Source organism: Eurosta solidaginis, chromosome 2 (genome assembly GCF_040869045.1).
Source record: "Eurosta solidaginis isolate ZX-2024a chromosome 2, ASM4086904v1, whole genome shotgun sequence".
NCBI classification, from domain to species: domain Eukaryota; kingdom Metazoa; phylum Arthropoda; class Insecta; order Diptera; family Tephritidae; genus Eurosta; species Eurosta solidaginis.
Window position 1 is genome coordinate 124,412,486 of NC_090320.1, and position 26,568 is coordinate 124,439,053.

Here is a 26,568-nt window from a genome sequence, read left to right on the forward strand (position 1 = left end):
CTCGCTCTTGCTCATCTCCTCCAGCTTTTCGTTTACGGCCACCCATATTGTTGGAACTATTAGGACCAAGATCGCAATGACGTGCAATGTGACCAGACTTCCCGCATTTGAAGCATTTGATAACTTTTTCACTCCGCTTTTGCGATCCTTTCAGCGCCTCCAATATTGCGTCTACCCACTCTGGCCTCTCTACTTCCACACGGCGTGCTTTGAAAACTGGCTTACACAGAAGCGACGCTGTTTCCTGAATCAGAGCTTGTGACACCGTTTCTGCGAATGTTGGCTTTGGGTTTGCATATGTCGCTCGCTTCGTTTCTACGTCACGTATGCCATTTATAAAACTCTGGATTTTTATCCTCTCGGTGTACTCCACGGGTGCGTCCGCATTTGCCAAATGTGCCAACCTTTCTACATCCGAGGAAAACTCCTGCAAAGTCTCATTCGCTCTTTGGTGACGGTTTTGCAACTCAATTTGGAATATGTGTTTTCTATGCTCGTTTCCATAACGTCTCTGGACAGCGGCCATCAATGCTTCATAGCTGTTCCGTTCGTACTCTGGAATAGTCTGTAAGATTTCGGCAGCTGGTCCTTTCAATGCTACGAAGAGTGCAGCAACTTTATCTTCAGCATTCCAGTTGTTCACTGTTGCGGTCTTCTCAAACTGTAGCTTAAAGATCTGGAAAGGAACAGACCCGTCAAAGGATGGTGTTTTTACCTTTGGATTGCTTGCTGAAACAGCTGGCCGATTTAGTTGTAACTGCTCCATACGACCTTTTAAATCATCTACTTCTGCCTGAAATTGAGCCATCTTTGCATCTTGCGCTTCCAGTTTTGATGGTACCTGTTCCAAAATTTCTGCCGACATTTCAGATATACGTGCCTCTTGCGCTTCCAATTGAGATGCCATATATGTCTTTTGGTCTTCCAGTTGAGATGACACTTGCGACGTCATTTCTGAAATACGTGCCTCCTGTGATTCCAGTTGGGATGCCATATATGTCTTCTGCTATTCCAATTGGGATGCCATATATGTCTTCTGTTCTTCGAGCTGTGTAGAAATTTGTGTTTCCTGTGCTTCAATCTTAGATGTTATGCGTGCTTCTTGCGATTACAGTTGAGATGATATTTGTGATGACATTTCTGAAATGCGTGCCTCCTGTGCTTCCATCTTGGATGTTAAACGTGTCTCCTGCGATTCCAGCTGAGATGCCACTGTCGATGTTTGAGCAGTTATTGCAGCCAATGTCATGTTCAAGTCTGTGCTCGTAACTGTCTGCGATGTTTCGTTTTTCTCTTCAATTTTTGTTGTTGTCTCGTCCCCATCAGGATAAAAGACAAACTCGTCCACATCAATTCCTTGCGATTCCATTACCTCTCGTAGCCGTGCTTGAAGTTCGATCTTATTGCCGGTTGTATTTAATCCACAGTTCTCCAACTCCTTTTTCAGTTGCCGGATCTTCAATTCACTGAACTTTGCCATGTCCTTGTTGTCCGCTGGAATTTATTCAACAATTCCTCTTCTGACACCAATTGTAACGAATTTACTTGCAATTCCCCTTATTTGCAATCTTCTGCTGAGTTCGAATCACTAAACTGTTGAATAAATAACACCAATATTTAATAATGCAAAATGGCCTTTATTAAACTACTTCACAATAACACTCAACGAATAGCTTGCTTAATAACCCAACTGATTGATAGCTCAAATGAAACTTTCTCTTCGCCTCTACTGTCACGCCTTTTATACTTTTTGATTTCTCATTGCATACTTTCAGGCTTTTCTATTCCAGAACTTACTAGTTTGTTTCAGCTACAAAATCGCCAGCCACAACTGCGTTTATAACTTCTCATTTGAGTAATACTTGCACAAATTATTGCCCTCTCCTGTGACAACTCAGATAAGATATATGCATGTGTTTGTGCATTGGTTCTCCGCTGCTCGTATACATACATATGTGTAGACGCAATTAATGTTTCGTTTATTCAGATACATAATGATTGAATTATTGATGTGAATTCAAGTCACTGCTTAGCATCGGCTTAGAGATAACAGCATCCCTTAGTTTTGCTAATATTCATAACAATATTATACTCACACTATGCTCTTTCAACTGAGATAATTGTTCTGCTCGCATTCCTTCTATTCTCCGAGATTTAGCATATTCATTTTTGTGGCACAACAAAAATTTAAAAAGCTGATATATTTTTTGTTAACACATCTATATAAAAAAATTAAAAGTAGTCGGCTCAGGTTAATCTGGCCATGCCTTCTATGCATTTTGATGCGCTGAATCCAAATAAGCTATAAGAATTGGCCCAACTGGTCATGGTATGGCCTTAACCTCAAAAGACGTAAAAAAATCACTACAGATTGATTTTTAAATAACGTTAGCGCCAAGCCAAGACCTGCTAGGCCAATTCCGTTGACGGATTGGGATTCGGAGCATCACAGTACTTGGGAAAACATCCGCGGCTTTGACTTATCGAAAGTATGTATGTAAATGAAAAAAGTTACACATTCAATTCAATTTCATATACACTAATGTGTTTTTAGTTAAGATATTATTGCAAACATAGTACTAGTTCTTATTCTCATAAGATTCAGAATCTTCTGAAACGTTGGTTTCGGGAAAAGCGTTGCCCTCAAGATTTTTATAAAAAGAATGATATTATTTTGATGTAACCAGTTTTTTACACAATTTTTCAAGTATTTTAGTTTTGATTCGGGAAGAGGCAACGGCTTCGAATAAACCGGGTTGCCTTCAATTAAACAACTATTTTTTTTTAGGTTATTAAGCTATTATAAATTCTTCATCGGTATAATTTTTTTTGAAGAATACCAGGCACGTATACCCGAACATTCGAACATACGAATATGTGCTGTTCTTATTTTTTTCAAAAATTGTTTAGCCATATCAACGAATGTGTCATACAATGTGCCACATTAATTTTTCTGGCTCAACTTTGTGTGATTGAATTATACATTCGTGAAAATGGCATTGCAAATTATTGTTATAAGTAGAACCTAGAGAATCTAAAGGGTAATCCAAAGAGGCCTCTAACACAAAATCGGAAAAATTGCACATTCATGTTTCTGGCTAGCGGGCGACGATATATGACCTATCTTGAAGATTTTTTCAGATAATAATTTATGACATATGTGTAAGCATCTTGTGAAATTTCAAGCTTCCAGCTATTAAAACGTAAAAGGAATTACGTTAAACCTCTTATCTGAACAATCGGAGTTATTGGATATATAATATATATATATATATATTAAACTGATCTTAATTATTTTTTTTTTTCAGGCAATAATATATGCCATTGTTGTGAGCATCTGGAAAAATTTGAAGCTGGCAGCGGTTAAAATGAGGAAGATTGCGTTAAACTTCTTATCTGAACAGTCGGTTGTATGGGATATATATTATGTGTATATATGAACGATCTTGAAGATTTTTTCACACAATAACTAGTGACATATGTATGTGTAAGCATCTTGTGAAACTTCAAGTTTCTAGCTGGCTGAGCTGGCGAAAATCTTTGGGCTGAAACCTCCTCGAGGGTGCCGGCTGGTAATAGTCACTACAGTACCCCGCTAGGGGAGTGCTAACTGAGCTCAGGAATCAGTTCCATTAGTCCCTTAGCTCCTCAATAGCTCTGGCATATGGCAGTGGCTCTTGAATGTGGCCTAAAGGTGGGGTCCGGACCGGTGGTGTTATGCGTTGCCGTGCCGATGGTCGGCCTGGCTGGGGGCCCCCTCAAATAGCCCAGTCGCTAACGGAGCCCTCTGGGAACCAGGTCACACCCAGTTGTAATTAAGCCTTAACCCAGGTACAACGGATCTCTGCCTGGGGTGGAGGACCCCGTGAACTATTACCATATGAATTGAAATTAAACGCTAAAGTTAAGCGTCAGAATAATATTGTCTTTATTACTGAAATACTTTCTCTTTTATAGTGAAAGGTCTTACAATACTATTACAAATATTATATACATACTTATATACTAGAAATAACTACATTCTATTTCATATGTGCCAAGTAAGCAAATATTTCTTATGACATCTCATTGACAAACAGACACTGGCGATCGGACATTCTGGCCGGCACGTGTGCTTGTTAGTGTGACTCATTGAGCAAGGGTTTACAAACAAATGCAAATGGATATGCTTGTTGTTGTCGGCATTCATATGACGTTGAACTCCCGCTGTATTGGAGTGAACGTAATTTATGTGGGTCAACATTTTAATATAAGTGCAATATGACTGTGTATGGTTGTACTTAAGTATTCATAAGAATGCATTCACATTGGAGGTCATGATGCATATGCTGAAATGCATTGGCATAAAAAGGGTAATGCATAATGCTACACCCGTTCTCCGCAAATCGTGGGATTCACTTATGGATTGTAAAAACAAAAACAAAAACAGTTGTAACGAGGCCGGAACTCATAAAAAGCCAGAAGAGGTAACACCCATCAATCTGAGAGCTCGTACGATGCAGGACCCCTCTACCAGCCGCGGTGCGGCTATTGCGGGTAGTGCGCAAAGACGGCGGAGCCCGAGTCTTTCACATCGCCTCTCAATTCCTCTACGTGAGCTTTGGGGGCGGCGACTGGAGCCAATGCCTCTGCTAGTGACCTTCTCGGTAGGCAGTTTGCTACCGGGGGAGCGGCCCGCCCACCTGTCTCCGGCTACGCCAACGGCGTACATCCAGAAGAAGGATAGGCTACCTCCCTCACAGATGCGCAGTAGGCATAGGCAGGCGGCTATACGAATCCTGAAAAGGATGGCAAACGTCCCTAATTTGCTCTCTGTGGCGTTGCCTGGGGATGTTGATGAGTTAGGGGCGGAAATCGAGTGGGCGAAATCTGTAGTGCCCGATTTTAAGAAGTCTGCTCCGGTGAAGGAACAGGCCTCCGGTAAGCGAAACCGTTCGATGGAGGTTGCGTATAACGCTCCCAAGAGGTTTAGAATCAAAGGCCCCTCATTCGCTGATGTTGCTAAAAGTAGCATCCTTGTGGGGGTCTTTGAACCTAATCCTGAGAAGGAGCGGGTCTTCAAAGACAAATGGGTCTGGATAAGGACAGAAATGGCCAGTTTTGCTGTCGCCTTGGTAAGGGAGAATCCTGGACCTCCACCTGCTTGCAAAGAGGTGGGTTGGTACCAGGTGTAAGTTAAGTTGGTGGCCTGCGATGACCAGAGGTCAGCCGACTTATATTAAAAGGCGGTGGCTAGGTTGGGTGGGTTCTGCCCTGGTGCGATGCTCAGGGTTTTAGACTTTAGGGACATCCCACCTAGGCCGAGAGCTAGGGTTTGGATTCCATCGAAGCAGGATGATCCAGAGGGAGTCCTTGAGGTCATAAAGACCTTCAACCCGGAGCTACCTTGGTATGGTTTGAGAGTCTTGAAGCTGGAGTATAGCACCAGGGCGACGCGTCTGGCGATATTCCTGCTCAACAAGGAGTCACTTCTTTTTTTGGAGCGCGCGGATGGCGCTGTTAAATTTGGTTTGACACGGTGAAGGTCAATGTGTACTTCAAAGATTTAAAGCCGGCCTATGCTCCGGAGCTGGAGATAGAGCCTGAAAAAGCGGAGAGCGAGGCGAAAGAGAACGCAAAACCTAACAGGGCCAGTCCGACGGATGACACGCCGGGCGGAGACGCGTCTTCGCTCTCCTCGCAAACGCTGGGCAGACTGAGTGCTTCCACTGGAGAGGAGCCAATGTCTGATGAAGACGGCGATTCGACAGTGGTGGAGGTGGCGGGGCTCGGCTTAGTGCGAGTCCTACAAATAAACCTCCACCACTTTAAAGCAGCATCTGCTGCGCTGCTGCTCCAGTTTTCCAGTGGGGCGGCTGATATAGCCCTTATCCTGGAGCCTTGGGTGGTAGGGAACAAGATATGCGGGCTGAAGGCAGCAGGATTGACGTTGGTAAGTGGTGCCACACGTGGGAAACCGAGAGCTTGCATCTTGGTAAGATCTAATGTAGATTTTCTTTTTCTTCCTCAGTTTAGCGATGAGGATGCTACAACTTTGATGTTGGCGGTCGGTGGTAAGGATGTCACACTGACGTCGTTCTACTTCCCCATGAGGTATCGGCTCCGACGGAGCTAGTGTGCAAGATATCTCGGGAGGCGAAGGATCCACTATTACTAGCGGGCGATGCCAATGCGCACCACGAAGCGTGGGGCAGTGGAGACACGTACGAGAGGGGTGAGTCACGCTTTGATTTTGTTATTTATCATAACTGTAAGATTTGCAATAGGGGTTCGATACCCACGTTTGTTATTAGAAGCAGACAGGAAGTTCTAAACCTCGCCCTGATTTCGGGCAGCGGGGAATCCTTGATAAAAAACTGGATGGCGCTTGAAGACCTCTCCTTTTCGTATCATAGATTTCTTCGCTTCGACCTGGGCGGGGTGGCGCTCAGAACTGGCGGGCACAGAAACCTAAAAAACGCCAATTGGCGTATCTATAGTGAGGAACTTCCAAAGAGGCTCTCAGGATATAGTGATCATATTTCCCAGAACTCTGCAGAGCTGGATAATATGGTTCACTTGTATACGAAGGATTGCGGGGAGGCTCTTAATGAGGCCTGCCATAGGAAGAAATATAGGGGTAAAACCAAACAACTATGGTGAAACGCGGACCTAGACAATCTACGCAAGGCTTGCTAGAAAGCATTCAATCTTGCTAAAGCCTCCAGGGAGGCTGAAAAATGGGATCCATAAAAAGTGATGCTCGGGGATTACAAGAAACTGATAAGGTCGTCGAAGATGACTCCTGGCGGAAGTTCTGTAGCGAAATGGAGATGGTGTCTGAGGGATCCAGGCTCAAAAAGGTGCTATCTGGAGCTCCAAAAAGTGTCCCTGGATGCCTGCAAGGATCTGATGGGTCATGGACGGATTCGGCAGAGAGCACCCTACGCCTGCTCCTGAGTACCCACCTTCCGAGCGCTAGTGATGAAGTAAGTAACTGGAGGGAAACTCATACTGGCGAACCGTTTGGGGGAAGTTCATTACTACGGGTAAAGTTAGGCTATAATGTCGTTCAAACCCTTTAAAGCACCAGGGCCGAATGGATTGGACCCTGTACAACTCCAGCAAACAATCGAGATGAGCTCTTTGTATAACATCTTTAAAGGAGTTTGTGCTCTTAACCATATTCCACGGGATTGGAACAATTCAAGGGTCACCTTTATACCAAAAACTGGAAGTACTGGTCACGCGAACCCTAAAGACTTCAGACCGATATGTCTGACATCCTTCCAGCTGAAGATACTCGAGAGGTTAATGGATTCCACATTAAGGGATTCCTTGGAGGGAAATTGTTTGCGTATATGAAAGGGAAGTCCACGGGGACAGCCTTGCATGCAGCTGTCTTCCAGATCGAGAAATCCTTAGCGTTCAAGGAATTCACACTCATAGCTTTCCTCGAAATTGAAGGAGCTTTTAACAACGTTACGCCCTGTGCTATAACTGATGCACTAACCGGCTTGGGGCCGATTCGTGGTTAGTAAAACTTGTTTAGCAGTTGCTGTTGCGAAGAAAGGTTCATGCCAACCTAGCTGGTTTAACGGTGGTCAAACATATACGAGAGGAACCCCGCAGGGGGGTTCTTTCTCCACTTCTTAGGGTTGCCACAATTAATGAGCTCTTGGTTCTTCTTGAGAAGGACGGATGCAGAAAGGTAATCGCATATGCAGATGACCTCGCGCTGTTAGTTAGCGGGAAGTTTCCGCAGAAATTATGCGATCTAATGCAAACTAACCCGAGACTGGTGGAGGACTGGACCAGGAGTAAAGGTCTATCGGTCAATTCAGCCAAAACTGAACTGGTTTTGCTCACTAGGAAATATAAGATTCATGTGCTGCAGCTGCCGGTGCTAGCAGGTACGACCCTGACGCTCAGGGAGTCTGCCAAATATATAGGAGTAATTTTGGATAGGAAACTATCCTGGAGGGAAAACGCTCAGGAGCGTGTGAGGAAAGCAACGGTGGCACTGTAGGGGAGCTGTTGCACGAATATGGGGACTTTCGCCGGATATTACCCTGTGGCTCTACACTGATGTTTAGACCAATCCTCCTATACGGGGCTTTGGTCTGGTAGACGAGCTTAGATACAAAATCGAACCTACGAGTATTCCAGAAGGTACAAATAAGTGCTCTAATCTGCGTGGCGGGCGCTCTACGCACCACCCCTGCGGAATCGCTGGATACTCTTTTTAATGTGTCGCCAATAGATTTAATGGCCCGCCAATGTGTGGCCTTTTCTGATCTACGGCTGCGGGAGTTATCCGGCTGGAGAGATAATGTGGTTGGCCATGCAGCCATCCTTAAGGATCTGGATTCGCCTTCGTCGGACTATTGCGCTCCGACTGTATTTTTCGATATGAAGTACGAGGTTGTTATCCCGGATAGGGATTATTGGTCGAACGAGCCGCCGGACCTGAGCGATAGGCTGCAGATTTATACTGACGGCTCCAAACTGGATAAAAAGGTGGGCAGCTTGGTCTTTGCACCTCAACTAGGGTGGAACCTAACCTTTAGCCTACCCGAATATTGCAGCGTTTTCCAGGCGGAGGTGGCTTCTATAAATGAAGCCGTTGATCACCTGAGGAATGCTGTTCACGGCTATAATAAAATTTGTATTTACTCTGACAGCCAAGCTGCATTAAAAGCGCTTGGATCGATCACATGTAAGTCCAGGACAGTGGATAAGTGCCGCAAATCTCTTAACGAGATCGCTGAGCAAACTTCCCTCAGTCTGGTATGGGTGCCTGGACACTCGGAAATACCGGGCAATGAGATGGCTGACGAACTTGCAAGAGGGGGCACATCCGTTCCACTTTTGTCGTCTTGGAAGGGATTGAACATGCCGCTCGCTACCTGTAAGCTCACTTTGAAAGGAGTTTTCCTTAGGGAAGCGAGTGTGAGATGGAGCAATCTCGTATCCTGCTACCACACTAAGCTCGTGTGGCCTGAATGGGACGCGAGACGTACAAGAAGTGTCCTTCTTCTTAGAAGGGGGGACATATCTCTGGTGGTTGGACTTATAACCGGCCACATATCAATCGGAAAGCATGCACAACGGCTGGGTGCTCCTTATAATGATTACTGCAGGAGCTGCAAAGACGAAGTGGAGATAGAAACAGTCAAGCATTTTCTGTGCGACTGTCCTGTGCTTTGGCGCAAGAGGAAGGAATCTCTGGGATCTCTCTTCTTTGACGATGTTTGTGATCTGGCTAAGTTGGAACCTAAGAAATTTCTGACATTTGCTGAATCGACCTGTTTATTTGAGTAGGGAAGAGATCTACAATGGAACCTTTTGGGCCTAAATGCACAGGTGCTCATACCGGTGGCTACTCTAACCTAACCTAACTTAAGTTAAACTTCTTATCCTAACAATCGGCTATATGGGATATATATAATATAAATGCGACTGATCTTGAAAATTTTTTAGACAATAATTTATGATATACATATGTGTAAGCATCTTGTGAAATGTCAAGCTTCTAGCTGTTAAAACGAGGAACGAACGTTAAACCTCTTATCTGATCTATCGGTTGCAAAAAGCGGATATAAAATATTGTAACGAATATAGGGAAATTCCGCTTATTTGCAACCTTCTGCTAACGTTCGAATCGCTAAACTGTTGAATAAATCACTCCAATATTCTGTATTGCAAAATGGTCTTTATTAAACTACTTTGGGAGTAGTACAATTATACTTCACAATTATACTTCGCAACTGATAATGTGTTTAAATTAAACTGATTACTGATTCCTCAGCCTGAGCTGCTTTTATACTTTCAGTTTTCTCATTCATCCATTTCTCCTAAGTTCTAGTTTTTTCGCGAACCTGTATTCCAGAACAATTGTATCCCTTATTTGGTTATTAGCTATATTCATGTATATTTGTAGTTTATGCGTTTCTCAAAGGCATATGCGTGTGTTTGTGTGAGCACTATTTCGGCTGATGAGCACAAGTGTGTGCGCATAATATTCTTTGCCTTGTATTTATGTAAATGTAGGTACATGTTTGACCCGATTCAATGTTTTTTTGTTGTTGCGTGATTATTTACTTAGTAACAGCTTACAGATGGTAATACACGTCACAATATATATTTTACCGATGTTAACGATTTCTTCAGGCAATGATATATACTGCATTTGTGAGCAACTGTAAAAATTTGAGGCTGCCACCGCACAGTGGTCCAAATGCTCAATCTGGCTGGAAAAAAATCATAACTTGCTTTTGCGATTGATGGTGAATGAGGTTTGATGGTGAATGAGGACAAAACGAAGTACCTGCTGTCATACAGCAAAGAGTCAGCGCATACGCGCCTTGGAAATCACGCTATTGTTGGCCGCCATAATTTCGAAATAGTAAAAGATATCGTTTATTTGGGAACCAGCATCAACACTAGCAACAACATCAGCACTGAAATGCAGCGAAGAATCAATCTTGCCAATAAATGCTACTTTGGACTAGGTAGGCAATTGAAAAGTAAAGTCCTCTCTCGGCGAACGAAAATCATACTCTACAAGTCACTTATCGTACCCGTCCTGCTATATGGGGAGAAGCATGGACCATGACAACAGCAGATGAAGCGGCTTTGGGAGTATTCGAGAGAAAAGTTCTTCGAAAAATTTATGGACCTCTACGCGTTGGCGATGGCGAGTACCGAAGAAGATTTAATGATGAGCTGTACGAGCTATACGCAGACATCAACATAGTCCAGCGAATTAAAACGCAGCGGCTGCGCTGGCTAGGCCATGTTATGTGAATGAATGATGATGCTCCGGCCAAGAAAGTATTTCTATCGGAACCCGCCTATGGAAGCAGAGGTAGAGGGCGGCCCCCACTCCGTTGTAAGGACCAGGTGGAAAACGATTTAAACTCCCTTAGTGTGACCAATTGGCGCCGGTTGTCGGAGCGAAGGAGCGACTGGCGCGCCTTGTTGGACGGCCATAACCGTTTAGACGGTTAAGCGCCGATTAAGTAAGTAAGTAATCGATGTGAAATTTTGCATGCTGAAATTTTACATTAAAATAAAGGTTTACACCAAAAACAAGCCTAATCGGTTAAATGGGTATCTCAGAATAAAATTTGCTTGACTTTACAAAACTATGATTTATTAAGAAATAGTTTACATGTAGTTAAAAATCAAATATGTATGTAAGTTCAAAGTTCTTTAATTAGAATCTGCTTCACTTTCCGAATCGACTTCTGACTGTGCAATTACCGCGTCAGACGCGTCTGAAAGCAAAGCTATTACTTCTTCAGATAAAGCCTCTGCACTGCTATAACGAAGAGAAGGCTTGGTTGAAAGAGAAGATATAAGCGGATCCGATGACAAAAGTAGACAATGGAATGCTGCAGCAGCAAACACTAATTCTTCTGGCGACCAACTTACCAATAAAGGTGCTACTTTCGTTCGCTTCGCTCTCTCGCTTTGATCTAAAAATTCTTTTGAAGGTCTTCCGCGCTTAGATGTTGATGGTTTCTCTTCTTCAAAAGTTTTCGAAGAAGGTTTGGTTGGAGCACCAAATATCTCATCTAACCACATTTTATTTGCAGTTTCAAACACAAGCTTTGTTCGATTCGCCTGCGTCCACATTTTTTTCAAAACGCATATAAAACATGGACAGATTGCCGAACATCTTTATAATATTTATTATTTTCTTCACTTTCAACCCCGATATAATTGCAAATATATGTTAAAACAGAATTGTATTTTTCATTCTGCTGTTTTTCATTATACCAAACATTGTACAGTACCCTCCTTGTTATCGGCATTTTTCACTGTAAGCGAAAAATAAAGCGTTTAGACAAAAACTGGCAGCTAATTATGCAAACATTGATATAATTTATTGCACAAAAATTCATAAACCACAATACAAGTCGAATAAAATCGTTGCCAAAACTTTAATAGAATTTTAAATTCGAAAAAATTACCAAATTTTTCTCAAATGCACGTATGCATCTAAGAAATTTGGCAGGGCTTTCCGATTGAAAACTAAGTAAAATAATGAAACGAATAAGTTTTATGTTTGGTAACACTCAAAATTTTTTACAAAGAATCCTATGTAAAAATGGCAGGAGTATTGTGGTGTTAAGGCACGCCGAATACTTGAAAACTAAGTAGCTTGGCATAATAAATATTTTAAGTGTAAGTAAGACAGGAATACTTCTTGAAGGCGGTAACTTTATAAATTAATAACGAATTGCGATTGAACAAATTTACTTTTATATTGGAGCAAATGTAAAAAAGATTTGATTTCGAAATAAGTGTGTTGTGTTTTATTCTCGTAGGTACAGAACCCCATAAACTTCAATAACAACGCTGTTAACTAATTTCTAGTACCTACTTAAATGTAAACAGGTTCCGTTATTGCACAGTTGAAACTTTTAAGACGTTTGATTTTTAATCTGAAGCCTAGGGCTAGATTCAGTAAATGTGAGTTTTTCAAAAATCTCTTTACACACATTACTAAATCTAGGCTTTGGTATGAAATTCCAACGTTCAGAGGAAAAATTAAACATCATTTATGATTTACTGAGTTTGCTCATAGTTCGGCTACACCAAAACGCAAATTTTTGAGCCTTTTCTTACTAAAACCTAACTTCTGTAATGTATCCAAACTGAATGCATACATATCCACACACATAACACGCCCGGTGTCTAAGTTGTTTAGTCTATAACTAAGAATTTGCTGACACCACGTATTCCTCTACTCCAACATTTTCACACGCTTTCAGCAAGTGCACTGAAGCAGCTTATGAATGTGTGTACGAATGTGTAAGCGTACGCTTGGCTACATGAATGGCAGAATGTAAGAATTAGAGTAAATATGAACAATTGTTTTTGTTTTTATCGGCCTATTGATAAATGATTCAAGTTTCGATTCGAGCTCAAGGCCAGAACAATAATTCTTTTCAAATGATAATTATTGTTTATATGTGTTTTGTAATACGATCGGTTAAAAAATTTATATATGTATTTTTAGAGGAATTTTCCTTTTTCCATAGGCTAATCCGATCTAACCGCTGATTAGTGCAAATGAAACATTCCACTATTTTTCCCGACGTTTCGCTAAAACTTTTTTAGCATCTTCAGGGGCATTTCCATTGTATAGAAATTAAGAAACTACAGATATAAGTTTTAATTTAAGAGACCATTACAAACATACCTACTTGGTAATCACGCGCAGATACATACATAGACATTCGCGTAGATATATACATAGACATATAACATAGTCAATAGGCTCACAATATAAAATTTACATTAAAAATTGCACAATTTTACATTAAAAAACTACACTTATTAAACATGAAAAACATAGAAATAAAAATATCGGTACCACCTCTTGTGGTAGTGTTGTCAATATTAAAGTCTAAATTCTTTTTGTTTATCATGTAAACATAAAACATATGACGAAGCTGTTTGATCCGTATCTTCCTTCTTATTTATTGTTTTCTCTCTTTTTTGCAGTATCCTAAGGCTTTCCAGTGTGTACCTAGTTTTTTCCCTCTTTTCTTTGTATAAAATTCTTGTGTTGGCAAAATCAGCTGTGTGTCCAGTGTCTGTTATATGTTGTGATAGGGCGGTGCTGTTTTTTTGTTTTTTGATGTCCGCTTTATGTTCTGCTAACCGGGTACCCAAGGCTCGCTTTGTCGTTCCAATGTTCACTTTGTCGCAGCTTTCGTTTTCTTTTCCCTTACATTGTATTTGGTAAACAACATTGCTCTGTTGTTGGATATCGATTGCACTTTTTGTTTTTGTATAGACTGACGACAAAGTGTTGTTGGATTTGTATGCGAATACGATGTTCTCGTCTTTCTTAAATTTGTGGTCAATGTTTTCGCTCAGCTTAGGTATGTAAGTGACGCTATAGTATTGTTTGATAGTGTTAGCTGTATCTTTGGTTTCCTTGCTGGGGAAAGGGGGTTTCCCATGGGCATTCCGAAGATCTGGGAGTAGAGCTTATTGTCATACATAAAGTAGTTATTGTCCTTAAGGCAAAAGTCAAGCATGTCTTGAAATTTATTTTTTGGGATATTTGTAATATTTTCAATCTTGTCCCATTTGTTCATTATGATCCTGGTTGCTAAATTCGTTGGTAAATTGGTAAACAGAGACACGACATCAAACGAAACTAGTACATCATCTTCACACACACACATATTCAATAATTTTTCTTTAAGCTCAAACGAATTTTTGATGTTGTATTCTATGGATATTGTTGTTTTGATAATGTCACCGACATATTTTGAAAGTTTGTAGCAAGGGACTTGGACAGACGAAACAATGAGACGTAAAGGGGTTTCTGGCTTATGTATCTTCGGCAAGCCATACAACCTTGGTGCCGTCGCTGCATTGCTGGTTAGTTGGTACTTTTCTCGTATAGTGATATGTTTGTTTTTGTAGAGATCGTCCACTATGTTGTTGTTTTTCCTGTGAAGTGCGTTTGTTGGATCATTCCTCATTGATTTATATGTGTTTCTGTCCTCCAGAATTTTGTTCATTTTTTCCGTGTATTCTGATTTGTATATTGCAACTGTTTTGTTGCCTTTGTCGGCGTCAGTAATGATGATGTTGTTTTTGTGTGTTTTGAGCAGGGCTTTCGTTTTCTCCAATGCTTGCAGTATGAATTTTTCCGCTGCGCTGTTCTTGATGTTCCGTTATCCTAGTGCTTAAGTATAAGTATCCTAGTGCTTAGTTCGTTTCTCGCTATTTCTTTTTCATCACTCAAGGACTGTATAATTTGTTCCATTTCGGATATAATGTGTATTGGTGAGAAACTTTTTGATGTTGTTGGTAGTGTGAATTTTTTTTCCAAGTGACAGCAACCACTTTACTTCTAAAGGAAAATCTATGTTGGTGTTGTTGATAAACCAGTTGTTGTTTGTATTTATTCCCAATTTCCGTAACTTCTCGTATTTATGTTTGTGTATTTTTGATGTTAGTGTAGTTTTCTTCTTTTATGCAATGTTATGGCTCAGGAAGTTCTGTTTAGCAAGAAAATTGCTAAGTTCATCTGCACTTAAGGCCGATTTGAGTGCTTGTTGTGCAAAGAATAAAAGATTTTTTGTTGATTTTATATCAATATTGGTTTGAGAGATCTCAAGTTTCAGCATTCTTATGACAAAAGTTTGTTTTAGTTTGTCCAAACTATGCATAATTTTGTTTGATGTGGAAACAATTTTTGCATTTTTGATTGAGTTGGTCAGGGGACAGTTCATATTTCTTACATTCTAACAAAAAACCTTAGTTGTTCTGTCTGTTTTGCTAGTTTTTGTTTTTGCTTACTGTAATGTTTCAGTGTCATACATATGTCTTCACCGTGCTTGAGATTTATATGCTTGTAATAGTCCTTCATTTTTGCTATCTATATATTTGTTGATGTTACCAGAAAATAGAATCGCTCGTTTGGATTTCGGCAGGCCTTCCGCTTAAAATATATGTGTTTTGTAATACGATCGGTTAAAACATTTATATATGTTATTTTAGAGGAATTTTCCTTTTTCCATAGGCTAATCCGATCTAACCGCTGACTAGTGCAAATGAAATATTCCACTATTTTTCCCGACGTTTCGTTAAAACTTTTTTAGCATCTTCAGGGGCATTTCCATTTTATTTTCTGGTGAAAAAAAGAAAGTCAGAATTGTTTATAAACCATGAGCACTTGGGAATGTCAAACAAAGTAATTGACAAAGATGGCGCAACACTGAATAAATATAGTTGGCAAGAAGGAATAGAAGTAGCAATTTATCAGTCAAACAAACCACCGCTGTATAGCTAAATGGTTAGCGCAGCGTGCCTAAAGCGTACTGATGATGAAGGCTTAGCACCCTCCGATATGAATATATATCTGCGCAGATATGGCAGGTTGTCTGAAAATTATCTACTTACTATTCCAAAAACAAAATACAATTTTTCAATTATAGAAAAATTAAAAAATAACAATAATTATCATTTGAAAAGAATTATTGTTCTGGCTTTGAGCTCGAATCAAACCTTGTATCATTTATCAATAGGCCGATAAAAACAAAAACAATTGTTAATAAACCATGATCCCTTGGGAATGTCAAACAAAGTAATTGACAATAAACAAATCCAGCATTATCAGTGATTTGCAACATATGGCGCAATACTGAATAAATATAGTTGGTAAGAAGGAATAGAAGTAGCAATTTATCAGTCAAAAAAACCACCGCTGTATAGCTAAATGGTTAGCGCAGCGTGCCTAAAGCGTACTGATGATGAAGGCTTAGCACCCTTCGAAATGGATCTATCTACGCAGCTATGGCAGATTGTCTAAAAAATGTTCTACTTACTATTCCAAAAACAAAATACAATTTTTCAATTATAGAAAAATTAAAAAATAACAATAATTATCATTTGAAAAGAATTATTGTCCATTGGCACAATTTCGGAGGACAAGCTGAATCGCATACGAAGTGGAATAACACTGAGGAAGCACACAAATGAGAGAAAGGGATTCTCTACATTTTAAGGAATATACCCGTTGGCACAATTTCGGAGGGCAAGCTGAATCGCATACGAAGTGGAATAACAGCGGCACATTAAGTGGAAAAACACTGAGGAAGAGAACGGTCAACATACAAAGGAGCTAAAGGAACAACAGAAACATACAACAACAATTTAGGCACTATTATTAAGTAAAATAACCATAAAAATATTAGGGCAACCTAACGGCTGCCTATTCACGAGCAAAAATTATATTTTTGAGATAAATTTTTTTTATTGCTTTGAGTTATGTTCCAAGAAGTGGACATAAAAAATCAAAGCCAGTTTCATCAAGTGTTTAACAAATTAGTTAGATTAAGTTTAGATTTGGAAAGAAGTGAAAAAGAAATACCCGAACAAGTCAAGCAAGGCCCTAAGCCACTGACAATGTATAATGTATAATGTATTTATTTATTACGGCTTTCCTAAGCCTAACTTAAATCTATTTTACATGTTTATAATTGTCTTCTGGACTATGCAATCTAGAATAGTTACATCTATGTCCTACCTTGAAGTACTATGGATGGGAGACTTCCAGATCATGCGAACAAAGCGTTGTGCTTGTGTAGTATGTAGGCATTTTACGCATGTTAGTAAAGCGCGAAGGCAACATCTGCACGGCGATGCACTGAGTTAATCGAGTGATGCGCTTCAGTATGTGCTTCGGCAACCTTTTTTGTATGCGTACAAGAGCTTGGAAGTCTTGGCGCTACATAGCAGTATAGTTTCGCTGCACTTCTATCGATGCTATGGAAGTCCGCCTGTCCAGCACTAAATTGGTAGTGTTCTGCAATAATTGTACAATTTTTGTTTAAATTTATTGGAATGACATGATTTAATATCATTCAGTAGTTCATTATAGGATTTAAGACCTTTATAATACAGATTACATTTGTCTGCTTCAGTTTTATAAGCCGGCAGATTAAAATCGTTTTTATTACGAGTATTTACAGAGTGCATATCTTTTACATATTTTATATTAGTCCTCAAATACGCAGGCAAAGTTCCTTCTATTATGTTTTTAATAAATTTTATGGTATAATAAAAAAGTTGCTGTCTAATGCTAAGCCAATTATGAGAGCATAGCATGTCTCTGATAGGTGTGTCATACCGTTTTTTGAGAATGAATGTCATAGCGCGGTTCTGTTGCTTTTGTAGCTTGTATATCTGACTATCTCGCAAGAAGGTTCGATTATAGATCTGTAGACGATGATTTTATATCTTCTATTTAAATATTTGCAGGTTTGTTGTGTAAAATATAACTTTTTCGCTATTTTTCCTACTGTATAATCCACGTGCTCGTTGAAATTCAGCTTATCATCTATTTTTATTCCCAAGTATTTTATGGTGCTGACTTTTTCAATTAGTTCGTTATTTATATTTAAGTTTTGTAGCTCACTGTTTTGAAAATTGCGTCTAGATATAACCATAAATTTCGTTTTATTTACATTCACTTTTAGTCTGTTTACGCATAACCAACCATATACGCTGTTAAGATCTTCTTGCAGCTTAGCATATATTTCAGTAATATTGTTCCCACTTATCATCAGCAATGTATCATCAGCAAACAATTTTATTTCACAGTGCTTAATGGAGCTAGTTATATCATTAATATATATATTGAACAGTATGGGTACCAGCACAGACCCTTGAGGTAGACCAACAGGTACCTCCCTTTTATCCGATACGGACGTTCCAATCACTGTTCTTTGGTATCTGTTAATTAGGAAGTCTTGAAACCATTTTAGTTCTATACCAGAAACGCCAATGCAAGAAAGCTTTTTCAGCATTAAGTTTTGGTCGATCGTCTCGAATGCACGCTTTAAATTCAAAAACACAGCTAAAATGTGTTTTTTCCTGCTTAAGTCTTCTTTCCAGTTAGCTACAACCAAATTCAAAGCACTTTCACATGAATGTTTCTTTCGAAAACCAGATTGTTGAGGTATAATAATTACATTATCTTCTAAATATTTTACCAGCTGATTTTTTACCACTGTTTCCAAAATTTTTTCATCACATTGTAACGTGTTAATAGGTCTTATCTCCTCAGCTTTGATGGTATTTTTAACTTTTTCTAATGGCACAACTATAGAAGATTTCCATAAACTAGGAACGAGACCTTTATCTAAGCTCTCATTAACAAGTTGAGAATAGAAAAAACCTGTATACGTTATGGAGTATTTAACGACTCCTTCCGACACAAGTTTCTTCCCTCCAATTTTATTTTTAAACTTACTTACTATATCAACTATCTCTGAAGTGGATACTTTCTGAAACTTAAAAGCATTAGGGCCATTTTGCTCATCTATAGTACCTTCATTACTAAAAGAAGTAGGAATATTCACGCTAATCTTCAATATACTATCAATGAAATAGTCATTCAAAGACTGCGCTATTTCATTTTCCTCTGTGTACAGTTGGTCGTTTATTTTAATTTTTTTAATACCATTATTTTCTTTAGCCATGCTTATGGAATTTTTCAAGTTTTTCCACATGACCTTACTATCACCAGCACTATGGTTGATTTTGTTTTCCATGTACTCGGCTTTTTTTATCTTAATTAGCCGTTTATATTGGCGTTTCGCACTATAATATTCACTCCATTCTCCAGTGGATAGGCTGATCTTGTAAAGATTTAGCTTACGTTTATTTAAGTTAGCCAGCTCAAAATCATACCACTTGTTCATAAGTTTGACACTGACTTCTTTAGAGTATGTCAGGGTGGTCACTGCGCTTGATAGCGTATTATATAGGAATGTTGCCTTATTTTCGATGCTCAGATTTTCAAAGCTGTCGTAATTCATTAACAAGGCTGTCGCTTGTATAATTTTCCCAAGAAATTATTGTTCTCTTCGTTCTCATCTGAAATAACTTATGTAATTTGATTTTGAATTTAATCGTTTCATGATCTGAAATCTGAAACTCTTCTAATTTTAAACATGATATAGAGCTACTATCTGTAAATAACAAGTCGATCAATGTATCTGTCTTATCGCCCTTTCGTGTATAAAAATCTATTTTCTATAATCTATAAAGGATCGAAATAAGTCAACTAACTGTTTACTATAAGTTGTGCTCTTGTAAAGGTCTATATTGAAATCGCCCACGAAGATAATATTATCCTGTGTTACGCAGGTATTATTTAAAATGTCGTATAAGTACGTTATAAATTCTGCATCACTTGAGCTCGGTGAGTGATATATCAGAGCTATTTGGTATTGGGGGAAACTATTTTTAACTTTTAGTATAATACACCAGATGTTCTTGTTTAATGTTCTGTTGTAACTTATTGAGTATTAAATTGTGTCATTTATATATATTAGCACACCGCCTGTGTGCCTGCTGTGGGAATCGCACCGTACAAGTTTATATGTTTGTATCTGTAGCTCTTGATTCGTTATTTCTTCAGTCGAACAAGTCTCCGAACAAAATATTAAATGTGGTTTATGTACATCTATCAGACGCTCTAGTTCAGCTTTATTGGCGACGATACTACTAATATTTAAATATATACAACTTAGCTCCTCTGGTATTCGTTGCTAAACTCGTGCCTTATTTCTTGGCTGCGAATATTTTTTATACGCAGGACAATCTTTGCTGAAAGCGTAATGGCTAACATCGACGTCAATAACTTTTTTTTGAACAAGTTCGCTACAGTTTACACATTTAACAATGTTAGATGTGCACTCTTTGCTATCATGGGGTCCAGCACATTTGCTGCAAGCTACTTTATTCGTGCACTCAGCTGCTTTGTGCTTATATCCCAGACATTTAAAACACCTCAGAACACTTATATGCTCGTAAGCGACGCAAGTATCCCACTCTATATATAGTTTCTTTTGTTGCAACACATTATCGAATGTTACTGCATCTGTTTCCACTAACGCAATGTAGCTTACTTCTCTACGATTGGTATTTTCATACAGTTTTAACACTTTAAAATCCTTTCCGTTACATGAGTCATTTTGCTTAGTTAAGCATTCTACCAAACGCTCATTGCTAACTTTTTCAGTTAAACCAACAATTTTTAATTTATTTCATCCTTATTTTTTGTTTTCTCTGCTTCGTAATCGTTTCCAATACCTTCTCTTACCTTTAGCTGGACTTTTTCACAGGCGTATTTATTTTTACATTCTACAATAATCGCACCACTATTTACTTCTTTAACATTTTTAATAAGGCCTTCGATAGGTTCGACAACTTTTTTTAGAGCTTCCTTGGTTTCCTTAGCTTTTTTGCCCTTCTTTTTCGGTTTAATGACAATATTATTCTCATTTACAGAAGCGACCTGAGCATAAGATAGTTTTTCTGGCTGATCATTTGCCACGCGTAAATCGTTAAGCAATTCATTGCTCTTTTTTAATTCATTAGATAAATCTTTTACTATCTCATTCTTCATTGCAATCAATTTTACTTCTATGTTATGCTCTAAAAGGGAGTTGAAGTCAGTAATAATGCTACTTTTAATCTGGGAGAATTTATTACAAAATATCTGCTCGACTATCTGTTTAATATCAACGGCTTTCATTTTTGTTTCTTCACATTTATTAATCAAATGTTTGATTTCCACAAATTTAGTATTGGTATCCGATAATGCACATACATTACAGAACCATTTTATGTTCATATTACCTTCTATTATCTTTTTTTCATTTCTTTTAATATTACTGCATTTCAAGCAGAAACTATAGCCACACCCACCAGAGCATGCTACTATGTCATCTACCTGAAGCAGTTTCGCAGTACATTCTTTGCACTCTGCTGGCATTGTAAATGTATATCTTTATAAGAAAATGTAAAAGATATGCAACTTTACATGGCAACTTTGTAATACACAACTTTAAATATTGGCAAGACTGGTTTGAAAAAATAACCTAAAAAATATGTATAAATATATATTTTTCTAACGTGATGGCAGCCCTGTTTTAGGCTGACACTTTTCACTCTTTTATGTCTTCCACTTGCCCTTTCTATTATTCACCTTTGTAAACAAATTCAATGCTTATCAAAATAAAGAGCACAATTAGTTGCGACAGTATAGCAACAAAGCGGCTTGACAGGTTGTTGATGTTCTCACCCGTACTCAGCGTATCAGCAGGCGTTTGTGTGAAAGTGTGTTTGGCGATGTTTGCAGCGCGCCGACTGCGGTAATGGCAGCACAGCAGATAGCTTTTGCAAATTACTAACCACCAATGTAAATACTCCACTCTCCCAAACTATGTTTTTAGATTTGTCCACTTGAATACAGCTTCCCGCAGCTGTTGTTAGATGTTGTACGTTTTTTAGCGCTTTTGTATGTTGTTTACTATTTTTTTGTTTAATAAAAACACGGAACACGTATCAAAACGACCGTCTTGTTCTTCTCTTCTTTGGCAGTCGTTCAAAATCAATCGAGGAATATAGAAAAATAAATAGGATTAAAAAAAATTGAGGAACCAAAAATCCCAAAGCAGGTCAAGTTGAAAAGAAAAAGAGGAGGAAAACAGGTCAACCTTAGGTGATCCATAGCTAAGCTATATGAAAAAATAAACTTAAGTACAAATAGGGAAGAAAAAATAAAATTAAAAAAGGAAATAAAGGCTTTAAGGAATAATAATAAAAAGAAAAATTTAATAATAATATAATTGTTATTAATTAAAAAGGAAAATAATTGGATTGTTAAATAATGCCTACTAAAGGCCAAATTGAAGACTTTAAAAACGAACTAACAGTAAGAAATTACAAAAAGGAATTAAAATTGCTAAAATAATTTTGGAAAACTATAGGAATGACTAGGGAGCCAACTATTGAGGATGTTATTAATCCTACAACTAGAGATGAGGAAAATAGGCGTATGATGATATTGTATAACACTACTGATAATAAATAAAAAAAATATATGCAACAATTTTTATATCTATCTTTTGACAATGGGATGCCAAGAATCGAAAGTCACTAATCCAAATGCTAACGTGGTAAACACAGTCCAAATAATAGACCACACTGAAGCCTTGGAAACCATAAAAATTTTTCCTCTAGCTATTGCCATTATTGGCGCTGTGAACTTATTATTCAATACATAACAAAATTTTGTAAAAAAGGTATCAGAGCTGTGCTGACGGCATAGATAAAATATAGAAACCCAATTTTTTTTCTTCTCTTTTTACCTCAATGGGTAAATGGGAAACTATTTTCAACACACTTGTGGAAGAAAAAGCTTTGACCGAAAAGGCTTATAAATGCATTAATAAATATTCAAGCATAAGAAATGAAACTGTGTTGAAGCATCATCACGATAATATTACAGTCGTTGAATAACATAGGCAAAGCTTTACAGGGGGTAAATGGCCTATTAACAGACAATCATCAGCTGGAAGCACATCAAATTTTTTCCAGTTTTAGGGATAATTTGGTATCCTCACTAGCAAGATATAATATAGAGGCAACCGTCCCAATCACATTTAAAAACGTAATAGAAATAGACTTTAGTACCCTCTTGGAATCTCGATCCAATTTAGAGTACACTCCGGAAATTGAAACCCAACACAAAAATTCCCAAACAGAAGATTTGCAATCTAAAAAGATGGCGCAAACAACAGTAGAATTTTTAAAATCGGCTTTGTGAATTCTGCCTGAGTTTGATGGTAAGCCTGAAAACTTACATGGTTTCTTAGACGCACTAGATATCCTAGAAGAAATTAAGGATACTCATGAGACCATAGCAGTCTCCATGATAAAAACTAAGCTGAAGGGAACAGCTAGAAACCTTTTGAGCACTGAAGATTCAATACTAGCAATAAAGCAAAAGTTGAGTTCAGCAATAAAAAAGGTGAATCGGTGGAGTTTTGACAGCAAAACTCTTAAACGTCCAACAGCGCAGTAAAACAGCTAACCAGTACACGCAGAAATCGAAAAATTAACCAAATCGTTGAAGGGTGCTTACATATCTGATGGCCTTGCACCTGATTTGGCAACCAAATAACCCACATAATCAGCTGTAAAGGCTATGTGTAAGAGTTAAATGACAAACGAAAGAGTTAAAATGACAATGCAAGCAGGAACGTTCACATCTATGAACGAGGATTTTTCAAAATTTACGTATAGCTGAGGAAGCTACCAAAATAATAATTATCAAGGTAACCCAAACCGAAAATATTATAATAACTCTAATCGGTATACTAATAATAATAGACAAAACAAGACGCCATTTTGGATGTCAGTCAATATCATCTAATCAAAGTAACAGCGAAATCTCCGTAATATAAATCAACAGGAAAACCAGCAAACTCCACTCCAACAGTAAACTCCAAGGGTAATAAAGTTTGTACATTCAACTTGCATCTAAACAGCTACATATTTTCTAATACTACTCTAAATAAGTCAACTTCAACGTTTCTGATATATACAGGAGCGGATATCTCAATTATAAAGAAGGGTTAAATTGACAGTAATGTCACAATAAATAACTCACAGATCACAGATTTAAAAGATTGGCCGAGGCATTAGAAGCACACTTGGAACAGTAAAAGTAGATCTAACAGATGGTGGTCTTTTAATACGACACAAATTTCACATAGTAGAAAATGATTTCCCAATCCCATGTGATGGAATTTTGGGACTCGATTTCATTAAAAAATTATAATAAAAATGGGGACAGCCTAATACTGCGACCATATGATTACCCAGAACATATAGTTATACAAATGACAAATAAACCAACAATCAATAGCATTACAATACCCGCTAGATCCGAAGTAATTAGACAGGTTCATATCAAAAGTAACAATAATGAACTATTAGTACCTCATCAAGAATTGACTGAATGCATTTTTGTAGCCAACACGATAGTAGACTCAAATCAATCTATAATAAGAATAATAAATACCTACAACAGATTAATATGCAATCATTCAAGATTTTGAGATCAAAACAGAAAATTTAGAGGATTATGTAATAATTGAAAATGCACCTCACAATAAAGCTAATAATAAAAAAAATTAGAAATATTGAATAAAACTTTCCCGCCCTTCGCTAGTAAATCACTCAACACATTATGCTCAGAATTCGTTGATATATTTTCATTAGAAACAGAACCAGTCACGACCAACAATTTTTACAAACATAAGTTGCATATGAAGGATAATACTCCTGTCATTAGATATTAAAAATTACATACTACCTCAAGCACATAAGAGTGAGATATACAAACAAGTAAATAAGTTCATTCAAGATGATATTGTGGAACCATCAACTTCAGAATATAACAGCCCTATTTTATTCGTACCTAAAAAATCCCTTCCGGGTAAACAAGAAAATAGGTGGAGATTAGTTGTTGATATAAATAAAGAATTAACACCTGATAAATTCCCTTTGCCTATAATAGATGATATTCTGGATCAACTAGGAAGAGCGAAATATTTTTCATGCCTAGATTTAATGTCAGGATTTCACTAACTAGAACTCAGCACAAAGTCAAGGGATACCACATCCTTTACAGCGGATAACGGTACTTATTTTTTCAAAAGATTGCTTTATGGCCTCAAAGTAGCTCCAAACTCAATCCAGAGGATGATGACATTGGCATTCGTAGGTCTAAAAACATCACAAGCATTTTTATACATGGACGATTTAGTCGTATTGGGCTGCTCCGAAAAACATGATACAAAATTTAAGAAATGTCTTTTCAACTTGCAGAAAATATAATTTAAAATTAGATCCCGATAAATGTTTATTCTTCAGTCAAGAAGTTACTTATCTTGGACATAAATGCACAGCTACTGAAATTTTACCAGACCCAAATAAATTTAAAATTGTTCAAAATTACCCAACTCCCAAAAATGCCGATGAAGCAAAAAGATTTGTCGCATTTTGTAATTATTATAGAAGATTCATACCAAATTTCGCGGAATACGCTAGGATACTAACAAGGCTTAGTAAGAAAAATGTCATCTTCAATTGGACAGACGACTGCGAAAAATCTTTTAACTACCTAAAAAATGCATTAATTAGTCAAAATATCCTACAATATCCCGATTTTGATAGAGAGCTCTGAATTACAACTGACGCAAGTGGTTATGCTTGCGGTGCTGTGCTAAGCCAACAGTATGACGGAAAACAATTACTAATTGCCTATGCTTCAAGAATGGGCGGCCATATATTGGTCCATTATATATTTTAGACCATATGTTTATGGCAGAAAATTCACAGTGAAAACAGATCATCGACCCTTAACATTTATTTTCAATGAAAACCCCTTCATCAAAATTAACTAGAATCAGGTTAGATTTGGAAGAGTATGACTTTGGGGTGGAGTACATAGGTGGAAAAGAAAATTACGTGGCAGACGCTCTGTCACGAATAGATATCAATGATTTGAAAGAAATGTCAGTACAGGCATGTAAAATAATGAAAGCTACGACAAGACCGGAAACTAAAAAAAATCCCAGTAATAACAGTAATAAAAATGAAGAGCTTAATAAATGTGAAGTAAAAAGACTAGTCCAGCTTGTTTTCGATCCTCAGAAATTATATTTCAAAAAAGGAAAGAAAATTTGCAATGAAATAAATATAGATAATCAAATTCTTGAGGCGAAGATTAACCTAGATCAATTCTTTACCAGGCTTATGAAAGAAGCCGGCAATTTAAAAATAAATAAAATGCAGTTGTCCTTAGGAGACAAATTGTTTAAGTATACTCGAGTAAACACATTTAAAGAGATTGTTACCAAAGTTCTAAGAAATTTAGCTATTGCATTAACTCCGGAGGTTGTGCATGTGACGGAAAATGATAAAATTAAAACGATTCTTCAAAAATATCACGATGATCCTGTTAATGGTTGCCACCCAGGAATCAATCGTACAAGTAATAAAATTAGACAAAAATATTACTGGAAAAATATGAAAAATGATATAAGAAAATATTTAAAGAAATGCGTAAATTGTAATAAAAATAAAATTAATAAAAATTTAAAAGAACCAATGATTTTGACTGAAACACCACCGAAGGTGTTCGAAATAGAACAAATAGATACAATTGAACCATTACCGAGA

General features: G+C 37.9%; 1 protein-coding gene across 7 annotated transcripts in view; it reads right to left on the minus strand.

Moving 5' to 3' along the window:
• Positions 1-26,568, minus strand: part of Cdk5alpha (Cdk5 activator-like protein) — a 700,666-nt gene that overhangs the window by 274,510 nt on the left and 399,588 nt on the right. Inside the window, exon 5 of one of the 7 annotated variants that reach the window (XM_067769663.1) lies at positions 15,576-15,649. The exons of the other annotated variants lie outside the window; for them this stretch is intronic. Coding sequence (XP_067625764.1) covers positions 15,643-15,649 — 7 coding nt within the window. The 3' untranslated portion in view covers positions 15,576-15,642. Of the gene's footprint in view, positions 1-15,575; positions 15,650-26,568 lie in introns of those variants that run through there. 7 annotated transcript variants of the gene reach the window in all.